The 22,606-nt window shown below is 40.6% G+C and overlaps 2 protein-coding genes across 7 annotated transcripts in view; one reads left to right on the forward strand and one right to left on the reverse strand.

Moving 5' to 3' along the window:
• Nucleotides 1-12,656, forward strand: part of IRAK4 (interleukin 1 receptor associated kinase 4) — a 19,563-nt gene extending 6,907 nt beyond the window's left edge. For 3 of the 4 annotated variants that reach the window (XM_077338621.1, XM_077338620.1, XM_077338622.1), the window contains 7 exons: nt 66-130; nt 1,606-1,720; nt 2,667-2,776; nt 4,166-4,349; nt 4,886-4,948; nt 6,317-6,475; nt 6,563-12,656. In XM_077338621.1, the coding sequence (XP_077194736.1) occupies nt 66-130; nt 1,606-1,720; nt 2,667-2,776; nt 4,166-4,349; nt 4,886-4,948; nt 6,317-6,475; nt 6,563-6,598 (732 nt within the window). In that variant the 3' untranslated portion in view covers nt 6,599-12,656. The remainder of the gene's footprint in view (nt 1-65; nt 131-1,605; nt 1,721-2,666; nt 2,777-4,165; nt 4,350-4,885; nt 4,949-6,316; nt 6,476-6,562) is intronic. The other variant, XR_013231158.1, reaches the window with a different exon arrangement.
• Nucleotides 9,586-22,599, reverse strand: TWF1 (twinfilin actin binding protein 1). Of its 3 annotated transcripts, XM_077338624.1 has the most exons (9): nt 22,441-22,599; nt 17,540-17,617; nt 16,736-16,914; nt 13,948-14,043; nt 13,670-13,774; nt 13,036-13,161; nt 12,658-12,808; nt 12,255-12,376; nt 9,586-11,276 (listed from the first exon to the last, which is right to left on the reverse strand). In XM_077338624.1, the coding sequence occupies exons 1-9, from the start codon at nt 22,463-22,465 to the stop codon at nt 11,106-11,108; spliced, it is 1,053 nt and encodes a 350-aa protein (XP_077194739.1). In that variant the 5' UTR covers nt 22,466-22,599; the 3' UTR covers nt 9,586-11,105. The 3 variants fall into 3 exon arrangements, 2 of the variants coding, with proteins under 2 accessions (XP_077194739.1, XP_077194738.1); XM_077338623.1 differs by lacking the exons at nt 17,540-17,617; nt 22,441-22,599 and adding an exon at nt 14,657-14,795 and having other exon boundaries at nt 16,736-16,857; XR_013231159.1 differs by lacking the exon at nt 9,586-11,276 and having other exon boundaries at nt 12,358-12,376; nt 12,658-12,857; nt 22,441-22,598.
• Between the last annotated feature and the right edge of the window lie 7 nt (nt 22,600-22,606).

Raw genomic sequence — 22,606 nt, forward strand, 5'->3', positions numbered from 1 at the left:
TCTCAGTTGCCATAGATCCTTAACTTCTGCATTGGCAGTTAATTTTCTAAAAATTCCTTGTGCAGGTGGCTGATGTAAGCCTTCAAGACCTGAAGCAGCAGTTTGAACAAGAAATAAAAATCATGGCAAAGTAAGTAGGGAGATGCTGTGTGTGTGTGTGTGTGTGTGTGTGTGTGTGTGTGTGGCAGAATGATATGCTTAATGCAAGGTGGAAATTTGTGTTGGCTTTAAAATTACAGTAGAGATCTTAGCCTGAAACCTGTAAAAATCTGTACAGAATTCTGATTGTTTCCCCTTACACAATTTTATGGAATTACATTATGCATATTAAAAGTCTGGAAGAGAGGGGTCTGCAAGGATTTGTAGATACATCTAATTTTCTCCCATATCCGCTCCCTGATTATTTCCCTTCTCTGGCAACTCCCATAGCCTCTCTCTTTCATTTGCTTACTTTTTCACTCCCACTTATCAGCAAATCTAGTTTAATCTGCTCTTGCCTTCAATGTTCCTTCCTTCTTTCTCTGGGAAAAAACATGGCTGAGTTTAATGGTGGCTGTAGTGGGCTTGACACCAGCAAGTCCTCCTTCATCAGGGGGAGGGCCATTTTCCAGGGCTGTTTTGTCCTTCAGGTCCACTCCTGCTTTCTCTGATAACTTAGCTTTACATAAATGAAGGCTTGAAAAGCTTAGCTAAATTGTTGTGGTTGCTTAGCAGCCTCCACAATGGCCAGTGACAAAGTAGGATATCACTCTGCTGTGATTCAAAATAAATCAGATAAGCCTTTAAAAATAGCTCTCATATACAAAAAACCTTAAAAATGTGTTTTCGGCAAAGAAAAGGCTAGTTTTGAAAGGGTTTCTATTGCCTTCTAGTGTCTTCGGGGAAATACAGAGACTTGTTCTCTCCTTGGGTTCTGCTTCTTTAAATTCCACTGAAATTTACTTGAAGACAATTACAAGTGAAACCTTGCATGTGAAGATCCAGTGAATCCCAGTTAGGATGAAGCATCATCATCCCCAATAGCCAAGTTAAAATTCTGAATAGTAACAGTAACATCTTGATCATCACTAGATTCCATGTAATACTGTTCAGGAGATTATGATGCTAATTTGTAGACTCTGAAAAAGGATGTATTGTTTTTGAATACTTCTCTAAAAACCTATTAAATAACATCTACTTACCATTAGATTGTATTAGCTCCTCTCCCCAAGTCATTTCTATGCTGAATTCTATAATTTCCTAAAAGGCAAGGTCAACTGATTTCTAATGCAACTTTGAAAGAAAAGGCTTATATGTTACAGGGTTAAATGTTTCAACAGCTTGACAGAGTGAAAATCCATAGTCTTCCATTTATGAATTTATCCATAATTTTCTTGGGATTCCATTTTTAAGGAATCCTGTCCCTGTGTACTTTTATGATTTTTGTGTGCTATGGATAACTCGGTTCTTAATAAGAGAGAAATTCCCAATATGTGGAGCATAATTCCTGTAAATACTGCTGGTTACTATTGCAATTAGAGTCTTCAGATATCTGCCCTTATTTTGTTAATAAAAGGCTGAGAAATATGGAATCCCAGGTCTAATAAATTATTCTATATCTGCCAGATGTCAGCATGAGAACCTAGTAGAGTTGATTGGTTTTTCAAGTGACTTGGATCAGCCTTGTCTAGTTTATGATTATATGCCGAATGGGTCACTACTTGACAGAATCTCTTGTCTGGTAAGTAAAGTGCTTGGTTACTACATGAATAACAGTAATTTATTTTCAAGAAAAAAACTGAACCAGCTTTGTCTTGTAAGTGTAGGATGGGGATTCCTTGTTGAATCTGGGCACTTATGAATATTTGAGCAGGGGTAATAAACATCACCACAAAATGGCAGCCATGGAGGGTTAATTTCAAATATTGGGAGATCCACCAATCCTCCTACTGTGATTGAGGCAGCTATTTCTGAATAGATAGTCTCTAAAGGCCAAGAGCCTCTTGAAGTATCCTGAAATAAAATAAAGGAAAAGCAGAATTACCTATTTATTTTGGGGAAAGAGGTTTATGGAGAATTAGGCACCATATCAGTGGGTGCTGTACTGGGGATCATTTGTCTAGAAACTCAGCGCAAGTACTTGCAGGGATGTCACTTTTGAGAGGTGGAACACAACTCTGCAAATGGAGTTGCCCTCTATTAAAGTAAAAGGAGGACGCTTCATGGGGTATTGTGTACCTATTGAAGCAGATATGGATCTGAAGAGTACAAATATTGATTCTTTCCCCCTGAACCTACTTTAGGACTGCAGTAATTTGTTCATTTGCTGTTACTTCTCTATACTGAATTTATTTATAAATTCTAATATTTATTATAACCAGCCTTATAGGGGAAAAATAGAATGGAAATATATTCATTCTCCCCTGTTGATAAGGATAATATGCGGTAAAAACAGATAAACCATGTAGGCAAAAAAGACTGAATGGAAACCAGCCAAAGCAATGTGGTCTTTGTGTAAATTCTTATTTAATTAATAAACTACAATCACTGAGCAAAAACAGCTGCTTCAAAGTTTCTTCATCAGTATTTATATGGACAAAAGTGGTTATACAGAATAAATTCTTCATGCTCCATGTCTCTTGGGAACATTACCAGACAAACTGCTCTTTGTGTCCCCTGTCTATAAGGATGATACAGCACCGATTCCTTGGAGAATGAGGTGTCACATTGCTCAAGGTGCAGCCAGTGGCATTTGCTATTTGCATGAAAATGGCCACATTCACAGAGATGTTAAAAGGTAATGTCCACAAATCTTAACAGTTCTTGAGGACAGTTGTTCCTAACTTTGTTTCACCTGTTTTTGTTAAATATTTTTATCTCCCCTCCATTAAAAAAATCATGACTTTATCCTGCTGCCATAGTAATGTGGTCTGTTTCTCCCTAATCTAATTAGTGTAATATAATTGGCTTTGTAATATAATTGGCTGGGGTTCAAAGGGTGGGAAATTTCCTTGAAAAACAGAGTTACAGGGGAAAATTCATTTCCAAAAGATACAAAACTGTCCTCTTTTTAATTGTCCTGCAACACGGGGGTCGTCAACCCCTGGTTCATGGCCCAGTAATGGGCCACGAAGGCCTCGATACCGGGCCGCCAGTGGCTAGCGGCTGCCTCCCCCACCCCGCAGCGAGAAGCTTACCAGGCCGCGAGCGAAGCAGCCGCTTCGCTTGCGGCCCGGCTAGCTTCTCATTGCGAGGGGAGGAAGAGGCAGGTGCAGCCGCCTACATGTTGGCAGATGCCAATGCGCATGCATGTTTGCGCCCCCTGCTGGCGCAAACGCACATGCGCATTTGCATGCAGCTGGGAACAGCTGGTGTAACAGTTACACAGATGTCTTAGTTACAGAGGGTATTCCTTTTGGTTTGCAGTAGAACAGCTGGAGAGTTCTCTAGTGCCTTAGAGACCATTAAAGGTTTTGGTGGTATTTCAGCAGTCAAAGCTCACTTTGTCAGATGCCTGTCTTAGACCCATTATGCACGGGCCGGAATGCCCGAAGTGGTGGCAACAGGGCTTTGGGAAAAATCCCCGATTATGCCTGATGTCACCGCCATCCAGGGCCATGGAAGGCCCACATTATGGAAACACGGGAACTTCCACAGCTTCTTGATACTGCAGGCACCTGCAGGGGCTGGGGTGAGTGGGCACTGTGCATATTTGCCATCGCCGGGCCTTTCGGCCCACCCGGCCCCAAACCTATGGTGTCGCTATAGGGACACCACACACCCCTGCAGGCTCCGCGGAGCCATGGAGCCGGCAGGGCCATCGCCCTGCCCCCACCAAAGCATGTGGAGGGGCTCCTCCCCACCTTCCCCCCGGCCATTGCCGCTTACCCCGCTGGCCCCGGTGCAAAGCGCATGTGTGTGCGCTACGCTGGGGCAGCACCGCACGACCCGCCCCTGTGTGTTCACGGGGAACAGCAGGGCATCATGCCCCACTGCAACGGCACAGTGGCAGCGCGGAGTAGCTGCGGCTGTGCTTAAAGGGTCTCAGTGGTCAAAATAACTTTGCTTTCAGTCAGCTAAGCAAAAAAACCCTAACATGGCTTCTTCTTTGATCAATGAGTGAATTAGCTGCTCTGCAGTTGATTTCTGTTTTTAAATTTTAGAGTTGTGTTGTTGTTTTTTTCAGTGCAAATATTTTACTAACTGAGGAGTTAGTACCCAAACTTTCTGACTTCGGACTTGTAAGGGCTTCAGTAAGGTTCACCCGTACAATCATAACAGACAGAATAGTAGGAACAGCATCATATATGGCACCAGAAGCTTTGCGTGGAGAAATAAGCCCTAAAGTAGACATTTTCAGCTTTGGTGTGGTGAGTAGGAATAAAGTGCTGCTGCTATTACTCCAATGTTGAGAATGAAGAAAAGAAAAAGGCGTCTTTTTCCAGCTTCAAAGAATTTCATTTTTAAAAGTACTAGTATTTTCTGAAAAACCTAGCAAAACTATTGAGAAACCAAGATGAATAAATGTATTTATAGTTTTCATTTAAATTTACCAGCTTAAGACACTAAGCAGGAAGTTCCACTGTATACTGCATAACAGGGAGGAGAAGAGTCTTTCCTTGGACACACCTGAACTTGGCTCCATCTCTTACTAGGTGTCCAGGATTAAGTACACCTGATCCTCAGGTCACTTGTTTTCTGGTATGGCACAAATGGTACCTGGTTTTGTTTCTAAAAAATGACTGGGTTCTCATTTTCAGAGAAAAGTAAGATATATTTTAAGGTAGGAAGAGTGAGAAAGGGGCGAATGTTAGAGTACAGGCTTAAATGTAGAGTGCTACTGTAGATTATCACTTTCTTGTATTTAGCCTGGTTTCTTTTTCTTTTTACATTGCTTTGCTTCTAGGTGTTACTTGAAATGATAACAGGACTTAAACCCATGGATGAAAACCGGGATCCACAGCTACTGGTAATCTTCTTGTAGAATAGAAGTTTATCACATTTCCCAGCAAGCCAGCTTCTAGTTAGTCAAGAACAGGCAACGCTTGGAACTCTATGGCATCTGAAAGTTTGACTGGATGAGAACAAGAATTCTGACAGAAGCTGGTCTTTTGCTGGGAACTTTCCATTTTGTTGATTGGGAGGGCTTCAATACTCTTTTCACTCTTAATTTCAGTAGAGTACTGTTAGGCAAAGAATATTTCTAAGTACCTTATCCTTACTTATTTAATTCTGCCTACATCATCTGGTATTTTCTAAGTCTGTTTGGAATGTGACAGTTGGATAAATGAGCTGATTTAATGCATGGTTGCAGACTTAAAGGGACTTTTTAAGGATCATTTCAGTGGTTTGGGAACTACTGGCCTCTGCGTAGATTGCTTTTGATTATAACATCAGAAGTTATGTGAAAAAGTTAAAGTGGCTTCTTCCTGTGCTTATCTGGCACTGAGACTGGCCCTGCAGACATGGGAAGGAGCCATAGTATGGACTTATCTCCTCTGATCTCTGACTTTATGTGGGGGGAGAATCTGAACACTGTGGCACAAGTTGCTGCTCTGCTAAAGATTAGAACAGACTCTTACGATACAATCCTGAACAATTACACCTCTGTAAGACCATTTACTTCAATAAGCAGAGACAGGTATAATATTGTTCAGGATTTTAATGTTAGTGAGTACTCAGAGATGACTCTTTGGAAAGAATGCTTCAGACACTTAAGGTGATAATTAAATACAGTTTTGGGGTGCAAGCTAAGTGTTTATAAAGCATTCTAAATTTATTATTAAAAATTGTGACTTTGGAATACCAAAACATTCCTCTCATTAAGATGTTGGTTTGAACTTTTCAGGGCAAGTTTTGAGTACATGTAAGTAGAAAGGACCATACTTAAGAACATCAGCTATATCCATGAAGCAAATGTGTTTTTTCTACATCATTTACAAAAACGCCTTTGGTGTTTTGGCTTGCTGATACCTATCCCCATTTATTATTTTATGGAAAGAGAGGGAAAGAAGACAGACTAAAATATCTGAATATGTTGGCCTGGTCACTTATCTGGAATGATGAAAAATAAGGGTTAAAAGAATGAACCTGGTCATAATATGGCTGAATATTTTGAGGCAAGTTTCCTGCCTCCTTACACAGCTCTAGAAATCAAATGCTGTGACAATTGTACAATGCTGCTATTGTGGAAAGCATGTGGGATTAGATGCTCCATAATGCTACCCACTTATAATTCTGGTGCAATTCCCTTTTCCTCTTGTTGTCATCCTCTTGTGGGCGTTCAGCAGATTATACCTTTTCAAATCATTATAATACCATTGCTGCTTCCCCACAGCTGAGTATCAAAGAGGAAATAGAAGATGAAGAGATGACTATTGAAGATTACATTGATGAGAAGATGAATGATTGGAATCTCACATCAGTGGAACAGATGTATTCGGTTGCTTGCCAGTGCCTGAGTGAAAAGAAGAGCCGAAGGCCGGATATTAAGATGGTACCAGATTTTTTTCCTGCCGTGTCTGAATTGCAAAAATGGAAGGCATTTTGTGACTATTAAGTTGTACTTTTGCTTCTTTTGCAGGTCAAGCAACACTTACAAGAAATACTGGTTGATTAAGGCTCTTCTGTGTCATATTGAACTGGTTTTAATTATTGAATATCCTGTGGGGCTGCTGTAATTCATTTTAATGAACATATATCGTAACATCTGTGTATGTATTAAAAGGAGCAGAGTGTTTACCATCCTTTATTGAAGAATTCAGGTTACTACTGTCCTGCATATTAGATGCAATCCTTTTAATATCTGTACATCTGTCATAACTTTCTTCAGTTCTATCAGTGAAATTATTTTAAGGACATTTGTGCAAAAGATAGACAATGCAGTCCTAAGCAGTGTTGCACCCCGCAAAGCCCATTCTACTGAAGAGGCTGAAAAGAGCATAACTGTGTTTATGATTGCATTATCAGTTGTCTAAAGTATCTTTTGCAAGTTGTAAAGAAGAAACCAAATACAGTTGTAGGTAGGTTTCTTTTAACTTACTTGACAAATGGCTTATTTCTTTTTTTTAAATTCAGATTGGCACAAACTACTAAACATACCCTATATACTCACGTATAAGACTAGTCTTTGAGCACCTTTTTCACACTGAAAAAGTCCTCCTCAGCTTATACGTGGGTATATATGCCTTCACTTCTTCCTCTTCTTAATCACTTCCAAACTATTCTTTTGATTTGGGGTGTTTTTGGGTGCTTTGGGATTTACTGTTTCTTTCTCCTAGTGTTTCTAGTGTTTCTTCTTTTATCTGAGGGGGCAGCATTGTTTGCCTTTTCTTCTCGGGTTGTGTTTCTTTTAAAAGTTGATTTTTACAGTTCTTTATTTCTGTGTTTTGTTCTGGGGGGGGGGCACTGCAGTTCTAGTTAGAGTTGTCCATTCTCCCAGTTGGTAGCTGTTGTACTTGTAGTAGGTTGCCAACTTTGGGTACTGTTGTTCTGCTCTGGTTTGCTGGTCCAGGGAGCACTGTTTGGTTCTCCTGCCAGAGCTGTTCTCACAGAGCAGTTCAGTCACAGCTTTCTCAGGGTGTCTGGCATCAAAAGAGGAAGGGAAGGCAATTGTAAGCCGCTTTGAGACACTTTTGGTTAGTGAAAAGCGTGGTACAAAAACCAGCAGCTATTCATCCTCTTGACTTTCCTGTATTTGTTGGGGGGGGAGGCTAGATGGGAGAGCCTGTGATGATGGAGCATTTCCCACCCTTGGCTTATATGCGAGTCAATAAGTTTAGCCAGATTATATGGTAAAATTAGATGCTTCGACTTATATGTGGATCGGCTTATATGCGAGTATATATGGTACCTTTATATGATTAAATCACCAAAAATGTTCTCACTCAACACAGTGCTTCACTCACCTATAGTTCCAGCTCCACTCAAATGGCAAAATCAGTGTCTCAGAGTAAGGTCTAGGAGACTCCAGGACCACATGTTCACTCAGCTGAGTTGGTCATATACACTCAACCTAACCTATCTGACATTTGGTATGAGGGTGGAATGAAGAATAATGCAAGCCATTTTGTGGGGAGAAAGGTGAAGTATAAATAAGGTAAAAAAAAATTTCACACAGGTTTCCATCTAGGACTATGAACTGAATGGTTTTCAGGTGAGCAAAAGAACTACTATATAATTGAGATTCTGTGTCAAAGTAACCAGGTGCAGTGCCCCAAGCTCATCTGAATTTGTAAAAACAAAGAGTTCTTGCTAATTGATGGCTTGACTTCTGTATTTCTCCCAAAGCATCATTGGCTTTCTAGCTTAAAACATTTCATAGTTGATGTTTGAATCTGGAAGCATGGAGGGTTAAAATTGGTATCATGAATTTTTTAGCTGCTACCTTTATTCTGTATTTTAAAGTTTTTATAAAGTTTAACAACCAGCCATTGAAGGTTAGAAGCCTATATCACTTGTGTGAACTGCTGTATGAGCTGAGAAGGCATGTACCCCTAGGTACATTGGTGTAAATGGAGCCCACTGAACTTGAATATATGCTGAAGTAACTGAATCTAAGTCAAGAACTTCTTGCAACCACCTGGGTGACCTTGGGCTCGCCACGGCACTGATAAAACTGTTCTGACCGAGCAGTGATATCAGCGTTCTCTCAGTCTCACCCACCCCACACGGTGTCTGTTGCGGGGAGAGGAATGGGAAGGCGACTGTAAACCGCTTTGAGCCTCCTTCAGGCGGTATATAAGAACCAACTCTTCTTCTTCCAGTCTCTTTCCCTCCTTTGCTGAAGAAGACCTTATCTAGGTTCAACAGCGTTAAGTGAACATTCTTAATTAGGGCAGAGATCTACATAATGGCTGTTTAGAAATCTTTGCCAGGGTGGTAGTGTGCCTTGGTACCTTTCGGATTAGCTGTGAATCCTGATAAAGTGAAAATGGGGTGGGTAAGTTTGAGAGAGATAATATAAATATCTTAGGTGAGCTCATAGCTGTGAATTTGAGAGTGATAATATAAATATCTTAGGTGAGCTCATAGCAGTGAGTTTGAGAGTGAGTTTGAGAGAGATAATATAAATATCTCGGGTGAGCTCATAGCAGTCAGTTCCAGTATTTGAACCCCATGTGTGATGGAGAGAGAGAAAGCAGAGCTGCCACACATCCATGTTGCTTGATGTCCTGTTGAGTTTCACAATGTAAGGACCTAAGGCCAGGTTGATGTAATGTCACAGCAGAGGGGAACTGAAGCAGTTGTACGAACACAGGGAATGTAGACTGTCAAAAGTGCACTTCAAGGGATTACTGTAACCCAAGATTCTTTAAAAAGAAATCTTTCTTTGTAGTCTTTTTTGGTGCTATGTAACATCACGAGACAAAAGGAAGGCTTGCGTGGTTCTGAACCCTGGAAATACGTTGAAAACAACAGCGAAGGGAAATACCTAAATCAGGAAGAGTTTATGGCAGTTTTCATCTGGAGCTCTAATATATGCTAATGTGATAATGTCCTTTTTGTGACTCAACGCATAATAGAACTAGATGAAGACTTGCCAAATTCTTTGTCAAGGTAAATTTGACAACTCCAACCATTTAAAAAAGTTAGGCTTTCAAACAGTTGCCTTGAGAGTATCTTTATTTTAATAGGTACTAGAAATGCATTAGGACACACATCAACTGCTTGCTCTTGAACAGTGCCAGAAGCGGATCCCATTTCATTGATGCAGCTTCAGTAGTGTTTATAAAATAAGTGTGATTCAGGGAGGGTGTGACTTCATAGGCATTGTTCCATTTCTAGTATTGTGCTAATGCACAGCACTTCTTTGATTTACAATACTTAGCCTTTTCTGAGAACAAGAAATAAAATTACCAGTATCAAGTGAACTTGGATTTGGTACCAAATCTGATTATATGGCAGGAGCTAAGTGAATTTACAAGTATTTCTTCCTTTAAAAAGCTGTTGCACAGAACCCTGGACTAGATGGAATTTGTTAAACAAACTCCAGCCTTGTCCCTTGGGAGTTCAGATCTAAATTGGAGTCCCAAGTGGCTAATTTTTATGGAAAGAAAGTTGTAGCTAATTCACAGGCCTCCCAGTGTCACACCTTCTGTCTTGCACAGCCTAAGCTGGACGTTTACATGATAAAATGTTTCAGATCCCTGGGTGAACTAGTACATACAAGTAGGGTTATTTCTTAAAGTGAAGACTGTAAGATAGCTGGCAAAGAGGGAGAAATATGGAAGCCTCCAGGCTACAAAGTCACAGCATTCTCTTTACACCTTTGTCTTGAGCAAGGTTGGTCTCCCCTATAGCTCGCTGTAGACTCTAGTTTCTGCTTGCTGTTCTTTTGTTCAAATATTTTGTTGTTTTATTCCTTCTTCTGCCATTTTTTCTGGGCGGTTCCCACTTTTTCTTTCAGCAGTTCTCTAATTAAGCCATTTCTAGATTCAGACTGTATCCCCTTCCATTGATTTCAGGTGGTCTGTACCTTCTTAGAGCTCAGAAGACATGTACCCCATGCTTCATCAGAAACCCCACTAGCCTAAAGAACACAACTCAAAGAACAGGTCCAATCCATCCCACATATACTGTTCTAGAGCTGGTACCCTGAGAGATAAGCAAAATTAGGTGACTATTTTAAGCCCTAGCTTAGGAAAAAAACAAATAACATGTGGGAAGACAGTTATACAAACATCCTTAGCACATGGAAATGAACAGATCTCTAGATTAGTCTGAAGACAGGTAGCCAATGAATCAACTAAAACAGCTGATTCATTGTCTTCCTTTCTTACAGGCTGTTGTCAAAAACTAATCAAATCTAAATCAAACTAACTGAAGGCTCCATGTGAGACACAGTAATCAAAACTGACTGCAAACTGTAACATCATTATTACAGAAATTATGCATACAACCTGTAGTTATGAAATAAGTTCAGATGAGAAACAATACAAGCTTATAGTTTTAATCATGGAGACAGTAAAATCTAAAGTAATGGAGCTAGGTAAGTGCAGTAGAAACATCACAAGGTATGTTTTTCCTCCTCTTGGAATGCTTTCAGTTCATTAGTGAAGACTAGCCTGCTTTTGTTTTCCCCTCCTCCTATCCAAATGTTTTTATTCCTGGTGCACTTGCCAAATTTAGTCGGTAGGTGTTTCGCTTTCAGCTGGGCCCCTGATCAACCTCCGGATTCCTCTTTTTCCTGCGGGGCCTTTCGGCTTAGCAAAACTCTGCCTCAGCGCTTGTTGTTTAGGATGGACTTCTTCATAAAGGAAGTCAGCAGTTAACTCATCTCCATCATCTATTTCAATCTGGAGGGTGAGGAAAAGTGACAATCGAATGTTGAGAATATGTATTTGCCTAATTTTTTTTAGATCCATGATTCTTTGCAGAATTAAATATTTTGGCTACATACTACTGCCTATTTCTTAGTCTTATGAAACATATATTTGACCATGCAACAAAGAACCATATGAGGCATCTTCTGTATATGGATTCTTCCTGATGCATCTGGACAACTATAACTTACCATGGTTACCACTTGTTGGCAGAGCAAATGACAGCCTGTTAATCCCAAGTAACAGTGCAATTATGTTCAGGGATGCCCCTACTGAAATCAATCAGCTTTACTTCTGCAAAGGATCTGTCAGTTGACTGTTTTATATAGTAAAACAGATCTTCATGTGTATTTGTTTTTTATACATTTTATAATGTATGAGTTTATGCGTTTATAATGTGTGAGTTCTCTGGCATCAGATAGTATGCAAAGCATTAAACCTTAATAGAAACTTAAAGCCTTAATAGAACAACCAAATTGGGAATAGAAAATCAGCAGCAATGGGGAAAGGACATTTACTCTGGGAAGAAAGTGGGTAGAGCTACTGCCTTCAAAAATATCCAGCTTCCTAGGTGGGGATACAGAATAGAACCTCCCCAATACAGAACTCTATTCAGAATCACAAACTCCGTAAGCACCAAATATCTATGAAATCAAATTAATGTTTTCATTTCAATTATGAATTATATTATCATTGGAAAAGTGAGCATGACTTGCCCAAGGCTATAACCAGCTGATGAGCCAGATGCTAATATTGTCTTAACTCATTAGGTGCACAATGGAATTGCATTAGTTGTTAATGATAAACTGAACACATCTTCTTACTGTGCACATAGATAAAAAAATGAAAGAAACATCTCTTTTTTGAAGGTGTCCTTGAGAATGTAGGGATACTAAAAGAGTTGAATCTAAGTGAGCATAAGAGCTAGAAAAGCCTGCATTGGGTCCTTACCTTTCGGATGACTTGCAGCCACAGCTGTCTTTCTGCAATGTCTAGGAGAGGGCTTTTGCAGCTAGAATATAACATCCGCTCTCGTATACTACACATATATCCAGGCATAGAGTAGATAAAAACTGTAGAAGGTGTAAGTAGAAAAAAGTATTTTAAAAAAATCTTTAACAGTATTTTATATCAAACTATCATTGTTTGTATCTTCACATTCATGTTAAAGTGGGCAGGTTCCTTTTTTTACTGGGGGATGCCATACTGCAAAAGATTACACTGATTGTGCCTTGGGAATTAATTTAATATCCCATGTAGAACGAGTAATTGTTGACCACAATAAAATCACCAGACCTAAGAGATTTCTGATGAACCCCGCTACCTAATAAAGTATTCTGAAATTGTGGCATACCTATTGATTCCAAGTAGTCTCCTTCATGGAAATGTTTGTAAAGGAAAAAATGGTACCGTGCAGAATCCTTTGGAATCCTATTTGGTAAGTCTTTCAGTTCAGTTGAGACTGTGCTAGCCAGGACAATCATTTCATTTTTCATATCAATTTGCTGTTAACATACATAATATTGGTTGGGATAAAATATGTGCATGGTAGATCTGTGATTCAAAGAAAATCCTATATGAAATAATTTAGGAAAGAAGTTTAAAATTTAACAAAAATACTTTCAATATGAAGGGATGTAATTGTATAGAACACTAGTGCTGAGCACTATAAAGAAGTATCTTTACTGTGTTCATGAGCATCAAAGCAAAGGCATAAACGCTACATACTTACCAATTGCACATAGTTCAGCTGCTTGTTTTTCAATTCTTCTAGTGCCTGGAGGGCTTCTTTTGCTATTGGAAATGCTACCCCTTGTAGAGTCTGATGCTTTGTATCAACACTGACTTCAGTTTGAACCTGTGTAATTAAATATACAAACCTATTTGTACTCCAGTCAATCCAGGTACTATTGCACAATGTGCTCTTTCAGAAGTAAGGTAAAGGTAAAGGTATCCCCTGTGCAAGCACTGGGTCATGTCTGACCCTTGGGGTGACGCCCTCTAGCGTTTTCATGGCAGACTCAATACGGGGTGGTTTGCCAGTGCCTTCCCCAGTCATTACCGTTTGCCCCCCAGCAAGCTGGGTACTCATTTTACCGACCTTGGAAGTAGGTTAGTTTTAAAGAAATTATAACCTTCAACATAAATAGACTATGTTTGAAGAAGTGTGTTCTGGTTTATCCATATGGGTTAGAAATATTTGGCACTGACAGATGCTCTTTTAGTGCAAAGGTTTCTACAGGATAATTTAAAACAGAACTATGCCACTTCATTTTTGACTTCCAGAAAATGTTTCACTGATGACATGGGTCTGAATTTTCAAACAAACAAAAAAACAGCCCTTTGCCATTATCATAGTGTGGTACCTCATTAATTTTGATTTGTCGAAGTTCTTCTTCTGCTGCAGTCAGAGGGGCTGGGGAAGACAGAGTTATCAAGTACTTTTGGTATCCATTCAAAGAAACATCATCCTGAAAACACAAACATCAGCTGTTTACATAAGTAGTATGTAAAATTTTCTACAGATTCTTCCAGTTCAACAGTCTGAAAATGGGACTCACTATCTCCAATTGCTCATAGAACTTGCTTACTAGACATTACTCAGAAACAAACCAGGCTAAATCATCCTTTTTAACATACATACCTTATTTGTTCCAAACACTTCATCTTTAATGTGTCCACCTCCAAATTCTTTCTTCAAAGTAGCTCGCGTGGCTGCATACAACATTTTTTGACGAACCTGATTGGTTGTAAGGGAGACTGATTACTATCTTGGAAGCTGAACAGAATGAAAGTTAAAGCTAATCCTCAAAGTGCTATGATTTATGGGTTAACTCCAAGGACTACCTTCCATAAAATAAGTTTTTCTGAGAATAGTTTCTCTTTTCAAGTTTTCTTTAAAGAAGTTTTTGGATCCAGTCTATTAGGGTCACCTTCTACTATGACAGTCTGAAATGAGATCAACTTTTAAGAAAGAAATTAATTTTAACATTCTTATTTATGTGGTACCATCAATATGCATGGAAAACCCAGAAAGCCTAGGTTGGCCTAGTAGGAAAAACGTTTATGAAGCAGGGCCTAGATTTAACTTGTGCTCAGCAATGAGTTTGATGATTGGCTTGCCATTGATGATATGGGTCTATTAGCTGGCTGTCTCCTAAGAAAAGGTCCAGTAGTACCTTATCCAAGCTAAGGAGATGCGGAATTGACCATTGCCTGGATGGGAGACCATGAACAGCCTCACGTAAGCCGCCTTGAGCTTTCCAGAGGGAGTGTAGGTTAGAATATTTAATGTCTAAAAACTCCATAAGAAAGAGAACACAAATGATTACAAGAGGAAGTTTGCTACTTACCTTAGTTAGAGTTTTAGGAGGTAGGGTAAGGAGGAAGAGTTAGGTGTGTTCTGAGAGAGCTCCAGGTGAAAGACTAGCCAGGAAGGCCGAGTACAACTGACTGACAGAGCAGGAGTGGCAGAGTATCAAGAGTGGAGAGCTCAGGCAGAGATGTAGCAAGGGAGAAAAAGGGGAAGGTAAGAATGTAGTAAGGCCATGAGGTCTCTTACAGACAAACCATAGCAGTTACATTTTGCACTGGGAGTGAAGCTAGAAAAGAGGCCTGAGGAAATTTGTTATCGCTGCAGCAGACAAGCTAGACAGTTCTAGCAACAAAACTCTTGAGACAGGTGAAAGGGCCATAGGAAAGTGCTGTGAAAAAGAAGGTTGTAACAAGAACACAAAAAGATGAACCTTTGTAAACTAAAGAGTCATGAAAAAAAGTGCAGAGGGAAGACTGTCAGCATGGGCTAACTCCTGAACAGACATGATGAAAATGAATGAGATAAGCCGAGATGCCTGCAGTAACAAAATGGATGGTAATACAGAAATGGACAATGAGCAGTGGAAAGAAGGAAGATGAGAAGTTCTTGGCCAGTCCAAGTATCAACAAGTTACTTTAGAGAAACAGCTAGGTATGAATGGAGGGACGGGGAAAAAAGAGGTGCTTAACCATCCTATTGGATACTGCTATCCAACATGAGGAAAAGTTGGTGGGGACCAATACAGAGCCCAACAAGAGGGAAGGGAGTTAGAAAGTTCTGAGAGAAAGATCACTGAGGTCTATCATATCTGCTATATGGACAGCAGAAAGTGAACTACTTTAATATATAGCTCCTTGTATGCTAATCGACGGATAGCATAGAAAGGAAATGTCTGTTTTTTGATGTTGTAAGTGTCCATTTTAATTGGGGTTTTAATGGGTTTTTAGTCAGACTTTGTAAACCGCTATGAGCCTCTCGGGAGTGGCGGTTAATACATATAATAATAATAATAATGATAATAATAATAATAATAATAATAATAATAATAATAATATCTGGGAGCTATAACAGCCCTACTTTTCAGGAGCGGATGTCACTAGTTTCAGCATCAGCATAGCACTGAACTTCAAACTTACCTCTACCCACATTCTGAACATTCAAGAGAAATTAAGATTTCTTAAGAGGGGTATTTTTTGCCATTTCTCCTCAGACCACTAACTGTGTTGTCCACTGACCCCAGGGGGAAAAAACGGGCCCAGTGGATACAAACAGGATTGGTGAAAATTGCTACTTGCTCTTAAAAAAAAACTAGAGTGCTCTTAAGTTCTATTTTTGTATTGAAATTTATTAAACCACAACACCATCAAACAGAGAAAAGAAACAAAAATATCAAATATGCAGTGTCAAAAGATTTACCATTATGTTAAGTTTAATTAATTGCACAGCTGGATGCATGTCATTATTTAAATGATGATCTTTAAGCTAAAATCCTAAGAATGAACAAACTAAAAGGAACATCTGTGTTCATATATTATTATTCATATAATAATATTTAGCTTGACCAAGTATTTCCCACTTGCTTCCTCTGAAAGTATTATGCTTTCAGATCTTGTGGCTGTGGGTATCTGTGGATGTTTTCTACTCAGCAGAATGTGTATTAACAGAAAAAAAATCTGTACAACTTGCCCTACCAGTGTGCATCCACAACAGCCTTCCTCAACATTTTTACCATGGAGAACCCCCTGAAACATTCTTCAAGAAACCCCAGAAGTGGTGCAATCGTTCAGAATATGGTTAGAAGAATAGTTATGTACATGCCCACCCAAGGCCCCTCCCGGCCCATCATTGGCTATTGGGGGGGGGCACGGGACAACAGGACCATATATAGTCATATCACCTGATAAATGTTTAACAAATTTTCAAAATATATAAAACATTAACTCCCACTCATTTGGGAAACACTTCCGGGGCTGTCAAGAATCCCCAGAGTTCCATAAACCCTGGTTGGGAAAGCATGATGTCCACATATACCATAGTTCTGTGAAACAGCACAAAAGGAAAGCATGCGGGACACATGGTTTGAAGCGTGTTCTAGTGATTTCATTTTGTTACTTACAGGAGAATGATCTGGGGACCAGGCAATAAAGATCCATTCATAACCTTGAGCATTTTGAGAATCTAATCTGTACAATATGTAGCATGGCTGCTGATCTTCAAGAAGCGGGAGAACAAAGTAATCATAGTCCGTCTCCCAAGATCCACCAGGCTGTTTAGCAGATCCCACAATAAGCTTCTCTGCAAAGATGTAAGAGTAGTAAAAATGCTAGTGATTATGACAACAATAAAAGAAATTATACTTCACTACAAATCTGCTCAAAAACCTACAGTGGATAAATACTTTAGCTGTAAAACAGAACAGAAGTGATAAATAATCATCAACTTGGGGCATACAATGGAAGGAAGACAAGTCTAAATGTTTTGCTGTACAATTGTTTTAATTTTGTTAACAGTGCATCCTAAACATTCAAAATGAATGGGTATAGAAGGGCCTAACTCGATTTAGGACTTTCCAAAGACAGCAAATTTTAACAATGTATCCTCCCTCCACCCTGCAAGCCAGCAAAATCTGGCTTGAATTACTGTTGCTTCCCCTGAATACAAGTAAGATAGTTCCAGAAAAAAATGCTCATTTCATTAGGACCACTGTAAATATGACTAGCATTATATAGTATAATTAATTAAGTAACATTAAATGTCTATTAAAAGAAAGCAATTTTTATCAAAAGTATGCTTTATTTTAGGCATCCTTGTTTCTGAGGCAGCAAAATTGTAATAGCTGTTAATCCTCATATTTAGAAGACTAACTTTCCCTCAATTATGGAAAACCCTACTTAAGACTGAAGGGGTGTTAAACACTTACCATTTTCAATAACTATTTTCAACAATCTGTATTGTCCATCCCGAGCTCTTGCAAAAGTCTCTTTGACGTCTTCACTGGCTAAAAAAGGCAACAAAATAAAAATAAAATGCACTTCAGGGTTCTTAAATCCATTCTTTCAAACAATGGATTATGAAGCAAACACGTCCCGTCCCCCCCCCCCGTCCCCCGCCTACAAGAGCACTCTGGATGAGCTTTCTGCCCAGAAGAGGCTCCTGTGGTTTACCTGTTGCCACTATGGCTGCTGATACAGCGTAGTGAGACGGCACAGTTTTCCTTGCTGTTTACTTGCCCCAGTAGCAGCCACTACCACCTCTCCTCTGGGTCCCTGTGGCTTTTAAAACCTTTTAAATGGTCAGCTTATCATTATAACGATTTCCCCATTCAACAATAAGTGCAATGGACTTATTTTTTAAAAATGAAAGCAGAGAATTAAATGAACCTGTTCACTTATTGTTATAACCATAGATTAACAGAATAAAATGAAATAGATTTTTTAAAATATTGTGACGAAGATGGCCACCTTGGGGACAGAGAAATCTAATGCCATGTTAGTGGGAAAATTCAAACTTTCTCCACCCACATGGCAGCCATCCTGACATTATTGCAAACTTTCCAAACTTCAGAGCAATGCAGGCTTTCAAAAACTTCGGAGAAAAGCTAGGGGAACACCCCCTAGCTATGCATGTACATTATAAGGGTATGGGAACGCACTAAACCCCCCCATGCTTTCCAACAGTACTGAAGCCAGCATAGGTAATCTATGTGAAAATCTCTTTTAACACAACAAATGAGAAAGACCAAAAGTTAGTATGTAATTTCACCAGAAGAATAATACAACTTTCTAATTCTCTGTATGCTGTAATCACTGGAAAACATAAACATTCATCTGTTTTAGATACATCTTGAATTATAGTTTTGCTGGATTGTAGCTTTGTTGGTTTAGTTTCTGGTTTTGTTGCCAGAAACACATAAGAGTTATCCAAATTTCAAACATGCAAAAAACATATGTCACAATAGCAATTGATGAGGAGATCAAATGTGTTCAAGAATTCATTTTTCTTGGATCACAAATTGACGTGAGTGGCGACTGCAGTATGGAAATAAAACACCAAATTGTTCTAGATTGCTCAGCAATAATCATAGAATCATAGAGTTGGAAGGGGCCATACAGGCCAACTAGTCCAACCCCTTGTTCAATGCAGGATCAGCCCTAAGCATCCTAAAGCATCCAAGAAAAGTGTGTATCCAACCTTTGCTTGAAGACTTCCAGTGAGGGGGAGCTCACCACCTCCTTAGGCAGCCTATTCCACTGCTGAACTACTCTGACTGTGAAATTTTTTTCCCTGATATCTAGCCTATATCGCTGTACTTGTAGTACAAGAGATGTAGATTAGCTATAAGGCTCATCAGAAGCTCCACCGTTTTACCATAGAGCTTTTGGAAACCACTCCTCTTGGAAGAGTAGGTTTTTATAACGCACTTTTCTCTAATTAAACTTTTTACTGTTGAGAAACACCTGAAACAGCGTTCAAGCTTCAAGACCCCCAGAAGTGGTGCAACTGTGCAGAATATGTTTGGGAAGCGTAGCTGTGCAAGTGTCCACCTGGGGCCCTTTCCCGAGGCCGATCACTGGCCATTCTGGCAGGGGAGGGTGGGTCAACATGACCATTTGTTGTTGTTAGGTGCGAAGTTGTGTCAGACCTCCAGGCCTTCCTGTCCTCTACCATTTCCCGAAGTCCATTTAAGTTTGCACCAACTGCTCCAGTGACTCCATCCAGCCACCTCATTCTGGATAAATGTTTTACAAATTTTAAAAATATATAAAACATTAATTAATTCCCACCCATTTAGGAAACCCTTCCATGGCCATCAAGAATTCCCAGGGTTTCACAAAACCCTGCTTGAAAAACCCTGCTCTATCCTAAGGAGTCTCAGAGCACCTTCCCTTTTCCTCACAAGCACCTTGTGATGTAGGTAAGGTTGAAAGAGTTCTGAGAGAAGTGTAACTGGCCCAAGGACACTCAGCAGGCTTCATATGGAGATGTGTGGAATCAAACATGTTCTCCAGATTAGAGTCTGCCGCTCTTAACCACTACACTGGCTGGAATTGATGTAGCATGCAGACACCACTGCTTTAAAAAGATTTCTGTCACCACTCTGAGTGGCAGTGGTAAACCTGGCCTGGTCATGGAAGCTCTCCCACTACATAGGGAGGCCTGGCAGCTTTACCCTCACCCAATGACAATTACCCCACCGTACATGCACACTGGTTGCTGGAGTGGTGGCAAGAAACAGCAAGTGGAGGTGGAGTATCTTCAATGGGACTCTCGTTGCCCTGACAGAATAGCAGGACATAACCATAACAAAGCATGGGTCAGTGGAATATAAAATCTTCTATTGGCATAGAAGTGTACTAAATTTCCCAAGTGATTTATTATTTTTAAAAGTCAGGATTAACATCAGATTGGATAAAAAAAGAAAAATCATCTACAAATCATGACAGGGTATATATATTAAAAATAAAAATACAAGATCACAAATATTTTACTTTACTCCTTGGCCAAGGTGTTAGACCAAAAGGGTCCCTCAAAATTTACCTGAGTGTTTGGCTTTCTTAAAATTTGAAAAGGGTTCTCTTTGGCCTTAGCAATATGGAGCTGATCTTCTTAGCTTCAAAATTCAGCCAGTATAGTTCCTTTTGTGGCAACACTCGAGTGCTTTTTTCTCAGCTCAACCTACTTCAAAATCAGTTGTAGCTGCTGAGATGAAAAGGGCAAAGCCTACAACAAATAGCACTCCAAGCATTTTCAACTGGCAACCACAGGGTGCCTCAGTTCTGCCTAAGACAGCAATGTAGAGAAGGGGTTTAAACAGTAAAATCATTTTGCTCTCCTCTCCTCCAGCTATTAGTTGCAAGAGAAAAATACATTTCTCAGTGGAGATAACAGCAGTTCAGAGTGGGGGCAGGGCATATGAAGTTAAGAAACAGGCATGATAGAAAAGGTTAAATCTTACACCAATACAAAAATTGAAGGCAGGGACACAGAGAGCAGGGTGAGAGGCATGTGTTAACTCACAGTTAGAATATACATGTTTGAAGATGAATGATTGGGTTTGAAGGAGTAGTCAGGCTGTGTAGAGCACAGCAGGTAAAAGGGAGCTTTTGTAGGGAGAAGAGAGTCTCTGAATACTGCTCTTACAAAAAAACAAAACAAAAACTCTCTCCTCTTGAGCAATCTCACCTTGCCATCTTACTGATCCTGTCATCAGGGATACAAAAACAGCAAAAGGCATGGATATGTCCTGGCAGTAGGTCCTTCCAAAAAGCAACAACTAGCTCTACACAAGGACTGAGCATGTTGAAGATCTTTGATCTCAGCCATTCCACAAATTGTCTCTATGTCTAATGCTACCGTTTACATCACAAATATACTAAGCTATTCATGACAGTTAAATACATTTTAAGTACCCTACAACCCAGTGATATGCATGGCAACTCAGAAGTAAGGTCTACTATACTGATATCACTTTAGTCTCAATAAGGTTTGCATACAAGCTCGGTACCTTGGCTGATTTATTTCTTTGCATGGCACCGATATGAACATCTAAGCCATGCACAGCAATTGAAATACACACAAATCCTATTGAGACTAACAAAGGGATGTTCCTGACCTTTGTTAGGACCAAATAAAAATCTGTCCTCTTATGGAGAACAAGTCAGATTTGCAAGCAGGAATGCTGGTGGAAATTCTTCCCTTCCTTTTAGCTGTTTCCTGGAATAAGGGCAGGCGTTTTCTCCTTGCAGAGCCCCGAATAAGGCAACTGATCTTGTTGCTGGTGCCAAAAGAACATGCCTAACTGTGACGGTATGGTTAACACAAGAGCTACCCTGCTGAGTGTACGGTTAAGAGCCAAATTATACAATGCAGGATGGAACGGTTGCCAACACTTTTCTGGCAAGGCTCCTGTGCGTTGACTACTAACGAAATGAAAGGCTTCTCCTTACTCTATCCCGTCCTCCCCAAATGCCCAACTGTTACATTTCCACCCATTTATCCCGAAAGTACGACACCTCCTCCCCCCAATTTCGCTTTTAAGGTCTCTGGGAGCTCACCCACGTGACTAGACCTTCGGTAAAACAAAAACCTCCTGTCTGTTTGCTCGGACGTTTGTCCCACTGACTGCAGCTAGGCTGATCCCCGATTAAGCCTGCTTGAAATCGGGCTGTTCTTTTGCCGGACGAAGAGTTCAGCGCACAAGCCCCGCGGCACCGAGCCTTTCAAACCCGAGGAGTTTGCTGAGCACAGCCTGGGAAACCACTCCAGATCTCCTCCTGCTAATCGGCGGCATGTCGGTGGCGGAGCGAACCGGCAGGTGCAGGCCGAGAGAGGCCACTGCACCCCCAAGCTCTTTTCGGGATGCCGTCTGCACGCATCCGCATCTTGCCTTCGACTCCGCATTCTCTCTTTCTCTTTGGAGATTTCAGAGGGGCTGCAAGCAGGCTCATTCCAGCGTCTCAAACCACAAATTGCATCTTGTAACCTCCCTCCCCCCCCCCCCGAGATTACAGGGAAATGCACTCTGTGCATACTCAGATGCGTGGTTTCCTAGTAGGGCATTACCTAGAGGAACAGGTGCTGGAGCTGAGAACCCCGATTCAGCTCCGCAAAGAGGGGAATCAAAAGTGTCCCCAAGTAGTCCCCAAAGCACCTAGCGAGGCGCTTAGATGCCGGAAGTCTGGCCCGTCACCGGCCGCTTTCCGAGCCTTAGTAGGGCACGACGCGGGCAGGCGCTGGGGACAGCGGCCACAGAGGGCAAGCGGGGCAAATGGGGACAAGCAGGAAGGGAGCTCTGGAGCCGCCAATTCCCCCGAGAGGTACCTTGGATGCCGGTCTGGTGGGACATGGCGCTGCACAGCCGCTGGGAAGCGTAGCCTCTGGCTAGGGCGAAGGTACGAGCTCCAGCAGGCGTCCAGACCGAGCCGGGCAACTCACGTGACGCGTCGCCGCCACTCAGCAACTCGCATTCTTTAGCCCGGCCGGCGGC

Source organism: Paroedura picta, chromosome 5 (genome assembly GCF_049243985.1).
Source record: "Paroedura picta isolate Pp20150507F chromosome 5, Ppicta_v3.0, whole genome shotgun sequence".
Classification (NCBI taxonomy): Eukaryota; Metazoa; Chordata; class Lepidosauria; order Squamata; family Gekkonidae; genus Paroedura; species Paroedura picta.